Genomic DNA, 14,852 nt, shown 5'->3' with positions numbered 1-14,852 from the left:
TTTCCCAAAGGCTGCGTAGCCAGCGCTCGGGATGTCTATCTGGTTTTGGACGTTCCCCTGGATTTTGGTGCACCTGCTGGAGCCTGATCTGCTTTTATTTGGGAAACAGGACTGAGGGTCTGCAGGACCTTCTTCTTTCTTTAGCTTCAGTCCTCCCTCTGCAAGGAAGACGGCCAGATGGGGTGGCCAGCAGCCAGGCAGAAAAGCCACAGAGCCCCCGTGGCCCTGATCCTTCCCAACTCCAGACGGCCTCCGGACCCGAAACCCAGCTCTTCCCATGTCCCGTGTGGCAGCCCCTCTGGAGCGCAGGTTCACGCAGACACGGGGTGTTCATTAATCTGTATTTCAAGCAGGTCTTCACTTCTATCCCAAACGCCAAGCGTGCGCGCTACCAACAACCCCCAGGGAAGCTCTGCATCCTTCCTCGCGTCCGTGCCGCTCCCACCTGCACTCAACAGAGAACAGACCAGCAAAGCAAACCTCTTCTATTCCTCCCAGGAAGGAAAAGCCGGGCAGGTACGTGTCCTGAGAAGGATAATCAAGTGGTATGTTCCAACTATTTGTCTGGGACGCCTTCTTCAATCCATTTTAAATAGAGAGGGTTTCCTTGATCAATGGGCAGGCTGATAAATTCAGGAATTTCAAAAGGATGCATGGATCTAAAACAGAAAACACCCCCCCCCCCACATGTGATTAATCATCCCGGCAGCAGAAACAGGCTCCATCTTAGAGCCACAAGAGGTTTCAATTCAGAGCAGGACGTGCCAACCTCGGACTAGAGTGCTGGCATGAACTTCAAAGCACTTTGGTGGCCCTTTTCATCATTTAATTAGATTTTTGCTTGGACTTTTGGGTTCAACATGGCAGGAGAAACTGCTAGACTGCAACATATCAGCGTCCCACGTACCAACTCTGTCAGCCAGCGCTAGATAATTCAGAAGATGCAAAATAACCAACCCTATAGTAGGTAGTTATAGGATAACCTGTCTTAAAGGAAAGTCTTCTTCCTGTCCCCAAGAGTTAAGCCTTGAGCAAGAGGGTGGCCATGTCAACCTAACCTTTATTTCATTCCTTTTGAAGCCACATGTTCTTGTTATCCATATAAACAACAAGTATATATATTTAAATATACAGCTAAGGTCCTGGTAACTCAGTTGCCCTTGACCCTATGGATGCTTTGTGATAATGAACTGCACAAGCCAACTGTAGGCTGGGGAAAAAGTACTTGGCAAAATGCAGCCCGAACTGCTCAGTTTCTCCCAGTTTTACAAGGAGCCCATCAATCTCCCCTGACTGCAACACAAAAGCTGAAGGCCCCTCATGTCAATGAACCACAGAGACTCTTTTGAAGGACGTGGGCTCCATTTCAACCCGAAAGCCGCTGGATTGTTCCTGCCAGCGCAATCCTTGAACTGCTATGGTGCCCATGCTGTGTTTGGTCTTATTTGGCGTACGCCGAAGCAGAAAAGATCAAGGATTTTAAAACCTACTGTTGTGTCTAGAGAGGAAACAGCTTTTCCCTCTCTCTGGTTGAATTAGGGACAGCAGATTTAGAGGAGACCGAAAAAAAGACAGCCACGCTGAGCAGGAACCTTACCTGACGTAGTCCGATAACTCGGGGATTTTCGATGTCCTCGTTTTCACCAACTGTAAAAGAAAAAGAGAACCTGGAGCAGCTGAATTGTTCACACCACCCCACCCCTACTGCTGGTGGCCTCTGCTTTAAGGCTTCCCAGGGAACTGCAGTCCCTTAGGAAGTCTCGTGGCAATATTATGGCCTATGCAAATCATTCAAATAATGCCGGACAGTCAGGAAGGAGAAAGAAGCATGACTTTGTGTGTAAGGCTCTGCAACGGGACACGAGCTGTGGGTTCAGTTCCCAGCTCCCCCTGTGTGGTCTCGGGCACATCGCTCACTCTTTCCATACCTCAGTTCTCCATCTGTAAAGGGGGAGATGACGATAACTCTATCTTGCCTGCTTAGGCTGTTAATTATTCAGATGAGGCCAGTCTTCTGCCCTGCGTTCATAAAGTGCCCAGCATGCTGGGTGACCGCTCTACCATAATGCACACGATAATACACGTTCTTGCATTGAGGTAGAGCTCATGAAGCAAGCTGGATTGAAAGCCCAGCTGAGTGCAGTACAGGTCTTCTCCCCGCTGGCCTGTGCCCTGCGGTGGATGCTGCTTTCCTGGAAGCCAGCTTTCAGCTACTGCAGCTTTTTCAGCCTGTGGCATCTCTGCTAGGGACCCGGTGACCTGAATGCACCCGTGCCCACTGCCCCATTTCAACAGCCACCGAATGGTAGCGATTTCGGGTCACCGCTGCCTTGGGCTGGGTCACGCTGCCGGGCCTGGGAACAGTCCCCCGAACATGAACAATTCCTCAACACAGCGTATGTGACACAAATGGGGTGCCTCTCACCACCCTATGTCTGGTGGGACACTTACTAGCAGGACTTCAGTGGCTTCCTCGATTTCCCCTTTCCAAAAATACCTACATTGAAGAGAAGAGAAAGCAGCAGATATGGTAAATGCTTGCAGTCACCTCTGCCCCCGGCGGGGTTTATTCTGCCTGCTGCAACCCTCTCCGCAGTCACGGTTCTTTATTGCATTGAGTCGCACCCTACACGTGTTGCACGTAGGGCTGAGGTGGACGCGTAGGGCTGGGGACCAGGAAGGTAACACTATGGGGCCTCATAAATGACCAGTTGCTGCAGCTCAGGGAGTTCAGAGGCTCCAGCTCCTGGTTGGTAAAAGGAGGCTATTAACACAGCTCTTCTTCCCTGGGAATGCTGTGGGACTTGGTTCACTAACATCTATAAAGCAAGCTTTAGGATGGCTGGGTGAAAGGCCCAAGAGCCTCGCAGAGCATTTCTCTACTTTCAGACTTAAGGGGAACAGCTGCCTCTGTCTCTCTCTCAGGGAAAAAGCCTGATGTTTAGCTCTGTCCATGCCTGATTCCCTTCCCAAAGCATCCCTTAGGGCCTTGGAAGGAAACAGCCTATACAAAATTGCTAGGCTGAGGCCCAATCTTCTCTGCATAGGTTTCTGTGGCTAAGTAACCTATAAGTGAATGGCTGCAGGCCAGCAGATCGTGCATTTGCTCTTCTGCTCCTGATATGCTTAAAGCACCTTGCCAGTGCAAGGGTCACCACTATAATCGTCTCGTGCAGCAGTGGTCACTTCTGCTCCTAGTTATGTGTGCGTGTGGACGGGAGTGGGGTGGGGGGTCTGGCCTGATCCTGAGATGTGCTGAACCACCCGTGGGTGCTTGGCACCTCTGAGGTTTGCTGCTTATGGCTCAGACTTTGCATGGACCGTTCGCTTGTCCTCTTGAGGAAGGTTCAATACCACTCACATGGATGAGGACCTTGGCAGGATGTTCACGCAGGCAGCCAGCTTCTTATCCATAATGGCCCTGTAGCAAACACCGAGGGTCAGTAAGTACTGAAGCCACAGCTACCCCATCCCCGTCACCCTCCTCTACCTTGCAGTGTAAGGCTAACCTTGGCAGAAGGCAGAGCAGAGATGAACCACCTAGCTTGTGAATGGTTAACCTTGGACTGCTTTCTACTGCAAGAAGCCTCAACACCTGAGGCACAAGTTCGGGCTGTTTAATTAATCATTAAAAGAAAAACAAATGCTGACTTCCAGCTGTGGCCAGTTCGGCTGGGCTCCTGCTGGCTTAGCCTTGGCAAGGGCTCCTGCAGGCTGCTGCTCTTGTTCTCCGAAGTCCTGCTCTCAGCCTTGGCTTGGAGTGATGGACAGGACTGCCATGGTGCAGATGGCAGTCTCGGCTGATAACTAATCACCCCCTGCAGTGTTGCCCCCATTTTACAGGTAGGGACACTTCAGGCCTGCATTAAACCCTTTGGCTAAGGGAAGTCGGAGCTGGGAGAAGCTCCTATCTTCTAGTCCTATGTTCACACCATGAACGTCCTGGATAAACATGGAACATGTTGCACAGGGAACATCCTGGAAAACAGCAGTGTCACTAAATGCTTCATGGCACCAATGTTTTCAAAGCAAAAAGGTCATAAGAATCTGAAACTCCAATCTGCTCCTTCCCTCCTCAAAGTTTCCTCCCTTCCTTGTGGACTGGCTTGTTCCCACGGCACTGCTGTAGGCTGCCAGAAGCAATACTTAAGCGATGAAAGGGTGTTGGAAGCAATCGAGGGGTGAATGCTAGAAGAGCATGTTTTCCAAACGCTATTTTCCAATCCCAAGAGCCTCTCTCTGTTTTCGGAAAGTCTGTTCTTGTCCCTTTGGCATCCTCTGCTCGAAACCCATTTGTAAACAATGTGCTCTGAAGGCATCGTGCTCTTAGGCTTGTGATCTAGTGTGGGGTGGTTTGGGGTTTTTTGGAGTTTTTTTTAAACTCTGGCCTCCTGCAGTGGATTTTATATGCGGTGCTTTGGCGAGGCAAACACACAACTCGCAGCCCTTACCTTGGGTCGAAGCTATGACCTTGACGTTCCAGACAAGGAGGTAGGATTGAATTGTGCAAGACCTAACACTCAGTGGGTCTGAGAATTAACATTTCTTTAGATATCGTTAACTATTTCAAACCTCCCCCCACAATGGGAGAACACAAAACATTTCTGCTCCAAAGAAACCACAAGCAGATCACTCTTGCCTTCAGTTTATAATACAAATTAGCAGGTTTCATAATACTCCTGCATGACTTACTGAATCTTTCCTCCTTGCAAGAGGATTTTGTCATCTGCTGTGAAAGGCGGGTTCAGAAGAGTGTGTGTATGTCAGGATATCCTGCCCCTAAAAGCAACTGGACCCTGTACAAATATGCAACAACACATGGAGACAGCCAGGCCAGGGTGCTAATACACAGTTATGTAATATAGGCCAACGTGACCCGCAAGGGCTATTTACATAGCCTAGGTTCCCATTTGGATACTCATAAGCTTTGTTTGAATCCTTCCTATTAGGCCTGCTTTCTATGTCTATTTATAGACCGGGTTTTCCATGCTCTGCAGCTAATGCCCGGTACTGTTATCCCTACCGCACAGAGCCACAGACTAGCCAGTGCTGCAGTGTGCGGAAAGAAAAGGATGGGTGCAGTGGGAACAGATGCCGCTCTCCTGCGTGGTACCCTGTGGGCAGCTGGTCAATCTGGAAGGGGCTAGGCAATAAGAAAAAGTTTGGGAACCTCTGGCCTATAAAGTGCCGATCTACCCTGCCTTCTGCCTGACTTCAGACTGACATGGCCGACTACTTCTCTCTGTCCTTTTAAAGGATCATTTAAAGCTTTTCTGGCTCGTACATCTCAAATATTTATTTTTCTATACTTCATGATCCAGGTGGTAACAAAATTTTCCAGGAGATAACCAGACAGTACGGCGATGCAGTTTTCCATGCTTCACTTTTACACTTCCTGACAAATGTTCAGACACGGGCGACTGGCACAAAAAACCCAACAAGTTACATATCCTCAGTGGGTTGGTTTTTTTTAACAAGATGCCAGGAATTTGCAACAGCATGTTACCCAGCTGAATAGTTTGCTTTGGGGAGCATAAAAACCCAACTCCGGATGTTTCGGTTCCGGGTGATTGCTGCTGAAATGAAAATGATAACGCTGCACTTCCTAGAGGCCTGCGTATATAGTAAATTAATCTGTGCAGAAGGCAGTACAGTGGGAGAAAGCTGGACGTCCAGCTCTTTTTTGCCACGTGGTCCCTTAAACCAGGCTGTGGTACAAAATCCGAAGATCATGCATTATAAGCCTGATCCGAAGCCCAACAGTTTTCTTTTTCATTGATGCTAATGGGCTTTAGATCCAGTTTTAGATTAACTGACACATCTTACAGCAGTAAAACTGATCTCCTGTTCCCCTCCACTACAGCACATTAAACTTGAATCTGTACTTTGATAGTGTTAGCATTGCATGAGCACTGACCTTTTGATGCTCAAAGGGACTCTTAAAAAGTTTCAGGGTGGGAAAAACCTACAATAGGAACAGTCCCTATGGAGGAGCAACTTGTGGCAGCTCACTGGAGAGGATGCAGGGTGTGATGAGATTAGTGCAGTGGGAAGAGATTCAGGGCTGTGGATTTTAATAGCAGAAAGCCTAACACGCAGTCCCTTGCAGCTGAAAGGAAGCAGCTCCATCCCGCTGGCTGCAGCACGCGCTGTAATGGACTCGGCTGGAATTACTTAATGCATTTCTTTTGGATTGGAACTCGATAACTGGGAAAACGATGCTTTTAATTAACCTCAAATGGACAGGAAAATCAAAGAAATCAAGCAAATTGTGTAGAAAGCAAGCCCTCAGCAGAGAATAGAGAAGGAAGAAGATGTCAGTGTGACATTCTGTCTTCAGATTTGATGACATACAATCTCTTATTTTTCCAACTACAAACACTTGCTGTAACAGGATCTATATAGCGGGTGGGGACATGCAGATCCTGCCATAGGGAAAAAAAAAATCAACTTTCTGTTGAAAAACTAAACACCTGGAAAAACTTGGCCACTTACTACCAAAAATGAAAATATTTTCAACCCAAATCTAAAATTTTCAGTTGATTAAGTTTTTCATTTTTCAGGGAGACATTAAAAAAAATAAAAAGAGTTTTGGGACTGAGGTTAGGATTAATCGGGAAGAAGGGGCTAGAAGTTGAAGCCTTCTGTTAAATCACACAGCAGGCAAGGCATGAAGATAACAAATGTGTTATGAATCTTCTTGTTTCTGACCAGCTTGGGGCTGGGAAAGCAAGATGCTGCATCTGGGGGCAGCCTTTCACCTTCCTCTGAAGCAGCTGGTGCTGGACAGTGGAGAAGTCAGGATCCTGGAAGAGAAGGGCTTCGAGTCCTACCTGATGAGCAATACCTGTACTTCTCAGCTTGACTTCTCTAACTGCTCTGTTAAAGAAAGAGCTCAAACTTGCATTCGATACCTTCCTGGTAAGCATGAAGTCACTGCCCTTCCAATAATCACTTAACACAGGAGTATTAGGAGGATTAGTGACTTACTATTCTTGGTGGCATTGCTGGTTCTCTCCTAATGAACGGAGATTATGGAACCCAGGGACGCTGGGGGAAATGAGATGACAATGGGCTGTTGAAAACACCTGCACTAACGCATGATTTTTTGGGGCTGGTTATTTTCTCTCAGCCTTACAGGACAACTGACTTGACACCTTACCCAGGCACAGCATTAAGAAGGAGAAAAGAATAGTGAATGATGTGCACAAATACAAGGCAAAACTGAGGGCAGGTGGATGTTAAGTGTGACCAAGTTTTTGGCTTTGTAGTGGACAATGATCGATTGATTGATTAGTGCCAAAGACTTCTCTGGTTGGTGACATTGGGGCAGCTTCGTCGTGGTTTGGGGTCTCGCCCTAAGCAATGCAAACCATGATCCCATCTGAACACAACTCTGCTTCCCAAATCAAATGCCTGCGAAGATGCAAGATTTACATTCTGTAAAGATTGGGAGATTTCATTTCTAGTCACATAAATGCTTCATAGAAGATAGATCAGGCTAGAGCTAATGAGCACGCCCAAAGCCTGTGTTTATCAGCAGCTGAGCTCTCCCTGAAAAGTGTGAAAGTCATTTCTTCCTTTACAATCATTACATACATTCATTGCAACCTGAGCCTTGGAGCAGGTACTCCAGCAATCCCCAGAAGACAGGAGGAAACACACTGCCACAAGGAAAACAACAGATTTGGGGGCAAATAAACTTTGATCCATAGAACCAGTCATTACAACCTATTGTTTCCTAATTCAATTCCCCTGAACTCATCTGATATAAGGAATAACCAGAAAAACATGAACAAAATGCATGTAGATCTTAGCAGTGGGTGTGCACTGCTGGGGGTGATTGATTTTTTCTTTTTTCTTTTTCCCCTCTCCCTTTCCTAGCAGAGAAGGAACAAAGAGCAGAGCATGTCTGCAGAGCTATGAACATGATGTATTTTAAGGGACTAAATGATCTTTTCACTAGTGATGCACAGTTATCCTTTTCTTCACACGCATCGAGTAGTACCAATGTTATCTTCTTTGAGTTTTTTTTGCCATGGTTGACACAGTTGCAGTATTTAGGATGACACAAAACCCCTTTCAGGAGCCTGCTGGTTCTTGAATAGCTGTTTGGGAACACTCGGCTATTGCAGAGGATGGGGAGAGTTGTTGGCAAGCGGAGCTAGCAGGGACAGAGCTCACAGGAGGTGTTGCAGGAAACTTAATGATCCACTGTCAACATTGCGTCAGTCCACACAGTCGTGCTATTCTGAACAAGCCATCTATTCAGCCACTAAGTTAGGAGTCTGTGACATCTATCTTGCAGACCATGAAAACCAAAAAGCAACCAGATGGATCTGAAACCCCCACTATTCAAAATGAATTGGGATGTGAGTTTCAGGTATGGAGTTACAGATTATTTCCCATTTTGGACCTTGGGGTTTTTTTAAATCAATCATAACCTTTTACCCCTGTGATAGCTGGCCTCCGTCCATGGAAAACTAGCAGAAATGACCCCCACCTCCAGGAGACTTGGTGGAGTCCCTGACACTGCCGTCCTTTTTAGGGCAGAACGCATGTGGGGTATTCTGGTTGCATCAGCCTCTAGTTAGCTGTTTCTTCGGTTACAAGACTACTTTTTTTTGGTGGGGCTGCTTGAGTAAGTAGGATATCAGAACCAGGGATGCAATTCTTGTTTCAGTTAAAAAGTTTGTGGAGGAGAGCGGCAGGGCAGCGTTTCCTGAAGGTGACCAGACTCTACGCGTGTCTAATCTCCCGCAGTCGTTTGTACCGTAACCAGAGCCCCGTAACCCAGATTGCTCAAGGCATTTGTGATCTGCATTGTGCCAAAGGAGTGCGGCTGCTTCACCGGCTCACAATAACAAACTGCTAATTGGTCTTTAATGTACCTGAGGCTTGATCCACGAGTTGCTTCGATGATAAAGGCCAGGGTCTTAAATTGGCCCCTAACAGTGGTCACGTCTACACGCTAATTAATGCCCAGTAGTGACTGGGGTGTATGTGGTAGCCGTGCTGGTCTGAGACAAAAAGAAATGCAAAAATCTAGAACTCTTGGTTCCAAAATGATACCTTTTATTAGGCCAACTGAGAAATTGTAAAAAAAATATATATTGCACAATAGTATTTTTTTGCAATTTCTCAGTTGGTCTAATAAAAGCTATCATTTTGGAACCAAGAGTCCTAGATTTTTGCATTCCAGTAGTGACTGTGCATTTAATTTAGTACTTGCTTAGTGAAGTACTAACTAAATGTGCAGTAACTAGAGTTACCTTGCCGTGGTGCCGGCGAACGCCTTTTTAGTGACGCTACTGCACAGTAGCCTATAATACTGCACAGTAGCATAGTAGCACTGTCTTTGCTGTGACACACTACTGCGTGTTAACCATCTCGTGTAGACGCACCCAGTGATGAAAAACCGGTAGGACTTGAAAACAGATTCGATGTGCTCAAGGAGGCAGGGACTGTAGGGAAAAAGCATGAGGGTGCAGCTGGGCAGATTTTCATTTTCATTTAGAAAGTAGAATAGAGGGGGTCAATTAAGTGTGAGAAATGAGGGCATCAAGTGGAGAGAAGGGGGAAGACCCTCAATCCCCAGATTAATATAACATCAAAGAAACGAAGCTCTTCATAACAACCAGCCTTTGACTTATTTTCACACAAAAACACTGAAAAAAGCATGGTACCTTGCAATGTCCTTTGCAATTTGTTCATTGGGGCAGTTGATGAAAGCGATGGAGTGGGTGCCAGAGATGTAGCTGCCAGTGATTGCAGAGTGCACCTGGAGGGCCAGACTTTTCAGCACTGGGTACATCAGCAAAGACAGAGACATGGCCTAAAATGCAAAAGGCAGGGTGAATAAGGTTAGAAAAATGAGCTCCCCAAATGCTGGTTTTGTAAAAAATCAGCATTTACAGACACAAGACTCAAGTCTCCCTACTGGAATAATGCTAATTGTTTAACCAAATCAATGTTGAAACCACATAAACGTCCCCAGAGTGGGTTTAATCCAGTTTTGCAAGACTTTGTACAGAGGAAATGTAGAGAATCAGATCTCTGCTACAAGGAATTGCTACTTCTCTATTGCTGTCAAGCTGGGAGGAGCGCACACAATCCTGTCTGCACTGGAGGGAACATCTGGCACCGGGTCCAGCTCAACATGAAGCAGCTTTGATCCAGAGGTTGGAAGCAAAGGGAGAAAGAAGCCGCGTGCTGTAAACTTGGACTCCAACTCAGTCAACATATGGATCTGTGAAACCTGTAACAAGCTGTGTCACTCTCGAATTGGCCGTGTCGGCCACAAATGGATTCATCAGGCATCCAATTAGACCTCTTACACGTACGTCATGATCCCGAGGACTGACGGTTTCCTGCTGTCAAGAAGAGTACAAGCATATTTCCAGCACTGGACCCTGTAAATCATACACCAGGCGTCTGCAGCTATTTCTGTTACAAGAACTGATCGAAAGAGCAAGTAAACTGGAACCTGGCTCCCCCACTGTTCAGCTGTTTGTTCAGCTTTGTGGGCCAAATTCCCTCTGGAGTAACTGCATCTGGTTCATGGAGCTACTCCATGAATACATTTGGCTGAGTGTATTTGGCAAAGTTAGAAGGACATGGTCAACCTCCCCTAAAACTAAAAGAAAGGTTGCCAAAGGTTTTGAATATTTTCAGTTCTATCTCTGTTGCAGAGTTTGAAACCCAAACAGTTCAGCACTGGGAACCTGGAAGTAAAATGGAGCATGAATGTTACTTAACAAGTAAATCTGCACCTTTATTAAGCTGGTGAGGGTTCAAGTGGGGCATTCAGAATTAGAGGAAGCTTTTGAAACCATTTGGGGCTCGGTGACTTGTCCGAGGTCACGCGGAGAGTTAGTTACTCCTGGCGTGGGCATGGAAACCAGCTTTCCCAGCTCTCCATCTGGTGCTTCATGGTATAGGATGAAATAACAGCTAACAACAGCCAGCAAGGAGAGGCAGCTCGAGTGACAGACCCTGCTAGTCTGCAAGCGGAGTATGTCCAGCCAGCGTGGTCCTGGCCTTGATCTGGGATTAAGCATGTTTGTTCATTCCTGATGCTGCCCGGTTGGGGGGCTTGCCCCATGACTTTCGAAAAGGGGTCTGCACTGGCTAGATGGTTTGCAAGGGGGGAAGGGGAGTGGGTGGGAAAAGACGCTGCCGGAGGGTTTGATGGTTTTGTTGCCTGTGAACTTGTTTTGAAAATGCTTGGCACTGAGTCCCCGAAGGCCAATTATAGGTATAAGGTCAGGCAACTCTGAAGGAGTCGGGGACAGGTTCCAGGGTGCAGGGAGAGACTCCATCAAGGAGAAGGAAATCCCTTCTCCTCTCCCTCCCATTCAAACGGTGCATCCTTCATATCCCGGGAAAGCCTGCTTTTGGTGAAAATGATGTTGGTGCTGCGTTCTGGTTTCCAAGGCCAGACGAGGACATGGGTCCTCAAAGGCCCCAGCTTATTGTCCAGGGTTTTGGCATCATATAGATCCTTCAAACTGCAAAATCTGGCATCCACGGCTATGAAGAAAAGCTTGAAAATATCATTTTCAACATTCATTTTCAACGTTCATCATTTCAAATGCAATGACATCTGCTGCCGGAGTCTGGAGAGAGCCCGTGGCCAAGCCTCTGGGAGAAGAGTGAGCTCTGGGTGCCAGAAAGAGAAGGATGCGCTGGATCCAGCCTAGCCACCATGTCAATATATACCTTCTCTGTCGTGGCAGACACTGGGGAGATCGCCTTTCCCTGCCTCGATGAAATCTATGAACCAACGTTCTGCCTTTATTCGTAGTTTATTAACAACGAGGTGCTTTTATGCGGCACCACCTAATTCCTGCTGAAAGTCATTTATAATCTTTATAACCTATAATACTGAAATGCCACAAACACTGCCACTTAAGTATTTGTTCAGAAAAAAACATCTTTGCACGGAGGAGCATCGCCTCTCAAGGCTTTGTGAGATTTCATCAGCCACATTTAGCAAAGAAAGAGACTCTGCTCCCTCTTTTCACTTCACCTTGAAGTGCAACAGTAGATGCATCTCAAGAGATGCTTCCCTTTATATCATGTTGTATCTGGCTCTTGCACTTCTAAAGTGATAAAAGGATTTTCATAAGACTAAGGGTACAAAGTGTTCCTCCCCCCTCATCCCAAACCTCCTCCTGGCCTCAGAAAGACCTTGCGTTAATGGGCAAAAGTTGTGGGCTTTTTGTTTTCCGTATGATTTACTGTAACAGGGTCTTTTTCTCCCCTCTTAACTCTGCAGGAAAATTATTGATTCTTTAATCTGATTTATCTCCTCCTATTCACTCCATTGTAATGTGTTTCACCCCAGGAAACACTGCTGGTTATTGTAGGGTTACAGTCAATACTTCTTAGCACTTCTAGTACTCTTAAGGCTTTTTAAAAACAAGAACTAACTCATCACAAATGCTGCATTGCTGGTTATGAGACAAAAGGAGGACAGTGTGGTCATAGATGCCGTATCTTCCAAAGAAGAGCAGTATTTCAGCCCCTGAAAAAAGGCATACCTTGTTCTGTTCATCAAGGTAATTATTAACTGTCAGGAAGCTCTTTGTGCATCGCATGAGGCTATCCCTGTGAGCAACAAATAATGCAAGCTTTACAGCTCCCCTCACTTTCTCTGACAGCAATCAATCATGAAATTTGGTGCTTCTGCAAAGCTGTTTTGCCTCAGGCTGGTGCAAGAAATAATGGACTGCAAACTCTTGAGTGTGGTGGTTTGAAGCCTGGAGCCTGAAATCCAACACCGCAGAAATGAGATGGTAAATGTCTCCAGCTGAAGAATATGGATCACAAAAGTGATGGTGAAATCCAGGGGGGTTTCTAACGCGGGTCAGTCTGCCACTTGGGTTTGGTTTTGTTGCCAAACCCAAACTGGGATTCTTTCTGACTCTGATCCCCACCCTCCAGTGTTTGCAGAGCCAGCCAGAAACAAACCTTTCCTGCAGCCATGAGAGCAACAAGTCCTCCCCAAGAGTGAAAGGAGCTCTTTAAATCCTGCCTCACAATCGGTGCAAAGGAGAGAGTGAGCATGCAGCCAAGAAGATATTTCCCACGTTTCCTTCTCTCAATCCATCCCCCACCCTGTGAGCTGCTCTAGAAAACTATCTCTCAGGGCTGGGATCGCCTGGATCTCTGCAATTTGCATTGGATGCACGGGATCTCCAGCACCTCCTGGGACATTTCCATGGTAAGAAGTTGCCCCTGAGCCTGTGTCCCCTCTGCCTGCTGCTAAGAACATCTTGGCAGTACGATGGGAGATTTTGGGTAGGGGTGGAAGAAGGCTTTGAAAATGGGTTCAGGTTTGGCAAGAACGGTGTATATATATTTTTCCCCCCCAAAAAATTAAAAATCCTTGCAGCACAGTTTTGCTGCCTGCATTTGGATCCCTGGCAGGGCTCAGCTAGTGCAGAGATGCCCCAGATGCCCTCGCCTCTGGTCCCAGGGGGGACCCTGTGGCTTGCAGATGGGGGGCCAGGAGGAAGGGGGGCCACCTACCAGCAGCAAAGTGAAGCATCCCGGGCGGGAGCAGCTCTGGACAGCCGGCAGCTGGCAGCGCTGGGAGAGCCAGTCCATTTTCATCCTGCACCCCCTGGCAGCACGCAGCCTGCCCCGGCTGCCCTCCTCCACCTGCCGGGGCTGGCAGTGGCTTGCAGAGCTGCCGAGACTCCTCCTCCTCTCCCTGCCAGGAGGGACTGGTACCCGCCTGCTCCCAGGCTGCTTGCTTGGCACCCTCCCCTGCCTGCCCACCCTCCCCCGGATTTGCACGGTGCAGGGAGGGCTTAGAAAGGGCTGGGGAAGCCGTGCACACGTGCACCTGGATCCCTTTGCTTTGGTGCCTGCGTGGACCTTTATCTAGGGACACTTTTTTGTGCAGGCAATAGAAGCAGGTCTATGCACACCTTAGCTGTGTGCAGGTTCTTGGGCACGGGATGAGGGGCCTGGGAGGCAAGTGGTGAAAGGAAAGGCTGCAAGAAGGAGGGTTTTTTTCTCATCTGGAGAAAAGAAGAGGTGACGGGGTGGGGGGGATTTGATATTAGTCTTCAAATGCAAGAGGGGTGATTACAGAGGGGATGGAGATGGGCTTTTCTTCTGTGGCTGTAGGGGCAGGACTAGGAGCAGCAGCAATATGCAGCAGGGGTAGTTGAGATGGGAGATGAGGACCTTAAAGCCCTGACTGGGATGATGTAGTTGGGGCTGGTCCTGCTCGGAGCAGGGGGTTGGACTAGATGTGACCTCCTGGGGTCCCTTTACACCCTCATTGTCTATGACCTGCTATGAGCATGGTCAAGCTGCTGGTCAACCCTCACTTTTACGACCCGTGAACATGCTCGAGCTGCCTGGAGAAACGGTGAAATCTCCATCCTTGGGAATTTTCAAGAGCAGGTAGAAGACATTTGGCTGGGATGTTTTATTTGGGAGTGATCTTGCCTTGGGCAGGGGGCTGGATTAGATCAGCGGTTCTCAGCCTTTTTTGTACCAGGATCCATTTGTAAACACCAGTGGCCAGTCCCGACCCAGTGCCCCTCACTCCCAACCCGTTGCCCCCCACCCCCAGGCACTAGCCCCCCAGTGTGTGTGTGTGTTGGGGGGGGTATATGTGGGGCAGGGGGACCCCCAAGCAGCCCCTTGCAGGTTGGAAGTCTGCCTGCCTGCAAGGGGAAAAACCAGTTTCTCTCAATTTTCTCCTTTGAAGGAAAATCCATTTTTAAAGTTTGTTCACGACCCTTTCATGTATTCTTGACACCCACTTTTGGGTCATGACTCACTGCTTGAGAAATGCTGGATTGGATGACTGTATTTTCCTATGATCC

General features: G+C 47.6%; 1 protein-coding gene across 2 annotated transcripts; it reads right to left on the bottom strand.

The window, feature by feature from the left end:
• Positions 1 to 327: 327 nt before the first annotated feature.
• LOC102575845 (protein CutA homolog) lies at positions 328 to 13,704 on the bottom strand. Of its 2 annotated transcripts, none has more exons than XM_006265739.4 (6): positions 13,537 to 13,704; positions 9,687 to 9,835; positions 3,362 to 3,421; positions 2,452 to 2,497; positions 1,598 to 1,647; positions 328 to 659 (listed from the first exon to the last, which is right to left on the bottom strand). In XM_006265739.4, the coding sequence occupies exons 1-6, from the start codon at positions 13,618 to 13,620 to the stop codon at positions 557 to 559; spliced, it is 492 nt and encodes a 163-aa protein (XP_006265801.2). In that variant the 5' UTR covers positions 13,621 to 13,704; the 3' UTR covers positions 328 to 556. The 2 variants fall into 2 exon arrangements, with proteins under 2 accessions (XP_006265801.2, XP_014459291.1); XM_014603805.3 differs by lacking the exon at positions 13,537 to 13,704 and adding an exon at positions 10,077 to 10,173.
• Between the last annotated feature and the right edge of the window lie 1,148 nt (positions 13,705 to 14,852).

This window comes from Alligator mississippiensis, chromosome 12 (assembly GCF_030867095.1).
Source record: "Alligator mississippiensis isolate rAllMis1 chromosome 12, rAllMis1, whole genome shotgun sequence".
Lineage (NCBI taxonomy): Eukaryota > Metazoa > Chordata > Crocodylia > Alligatoridae > Alligator > Alligator mississippiensis.
Note: the sequence above shows the minus strand (reverse complement) of the source record. Positions and strands in the feature narration are given on the sequence as shown.

Excerpts from the sequence above, each read along its gene's own strand:
- LOC102575845 (XM_006265739.4), bottom strand. The coding sequence starts at position 13,620 with ATGAAAATGGACTGGCTCTCCCAGCGCTGCCAGCTGCCGGCTGTCCAG. Across the intron at positions 9,836-13,536 it reads GATGCTTCACTTTGCTGCTG|GCCATGTCTCTGTCTTTGCT; the intron begins GTAGGTGGCCCC and ends TTTGCATTTTAG. Across the intron at positions 2,498-3,361 it reads CTGCCAAGGTCCTCATCCAT|GTATTTTTGGAAAGGGGAAA; the intron begins GTGAGTGGTATT and ends TCTTCAATGTAG.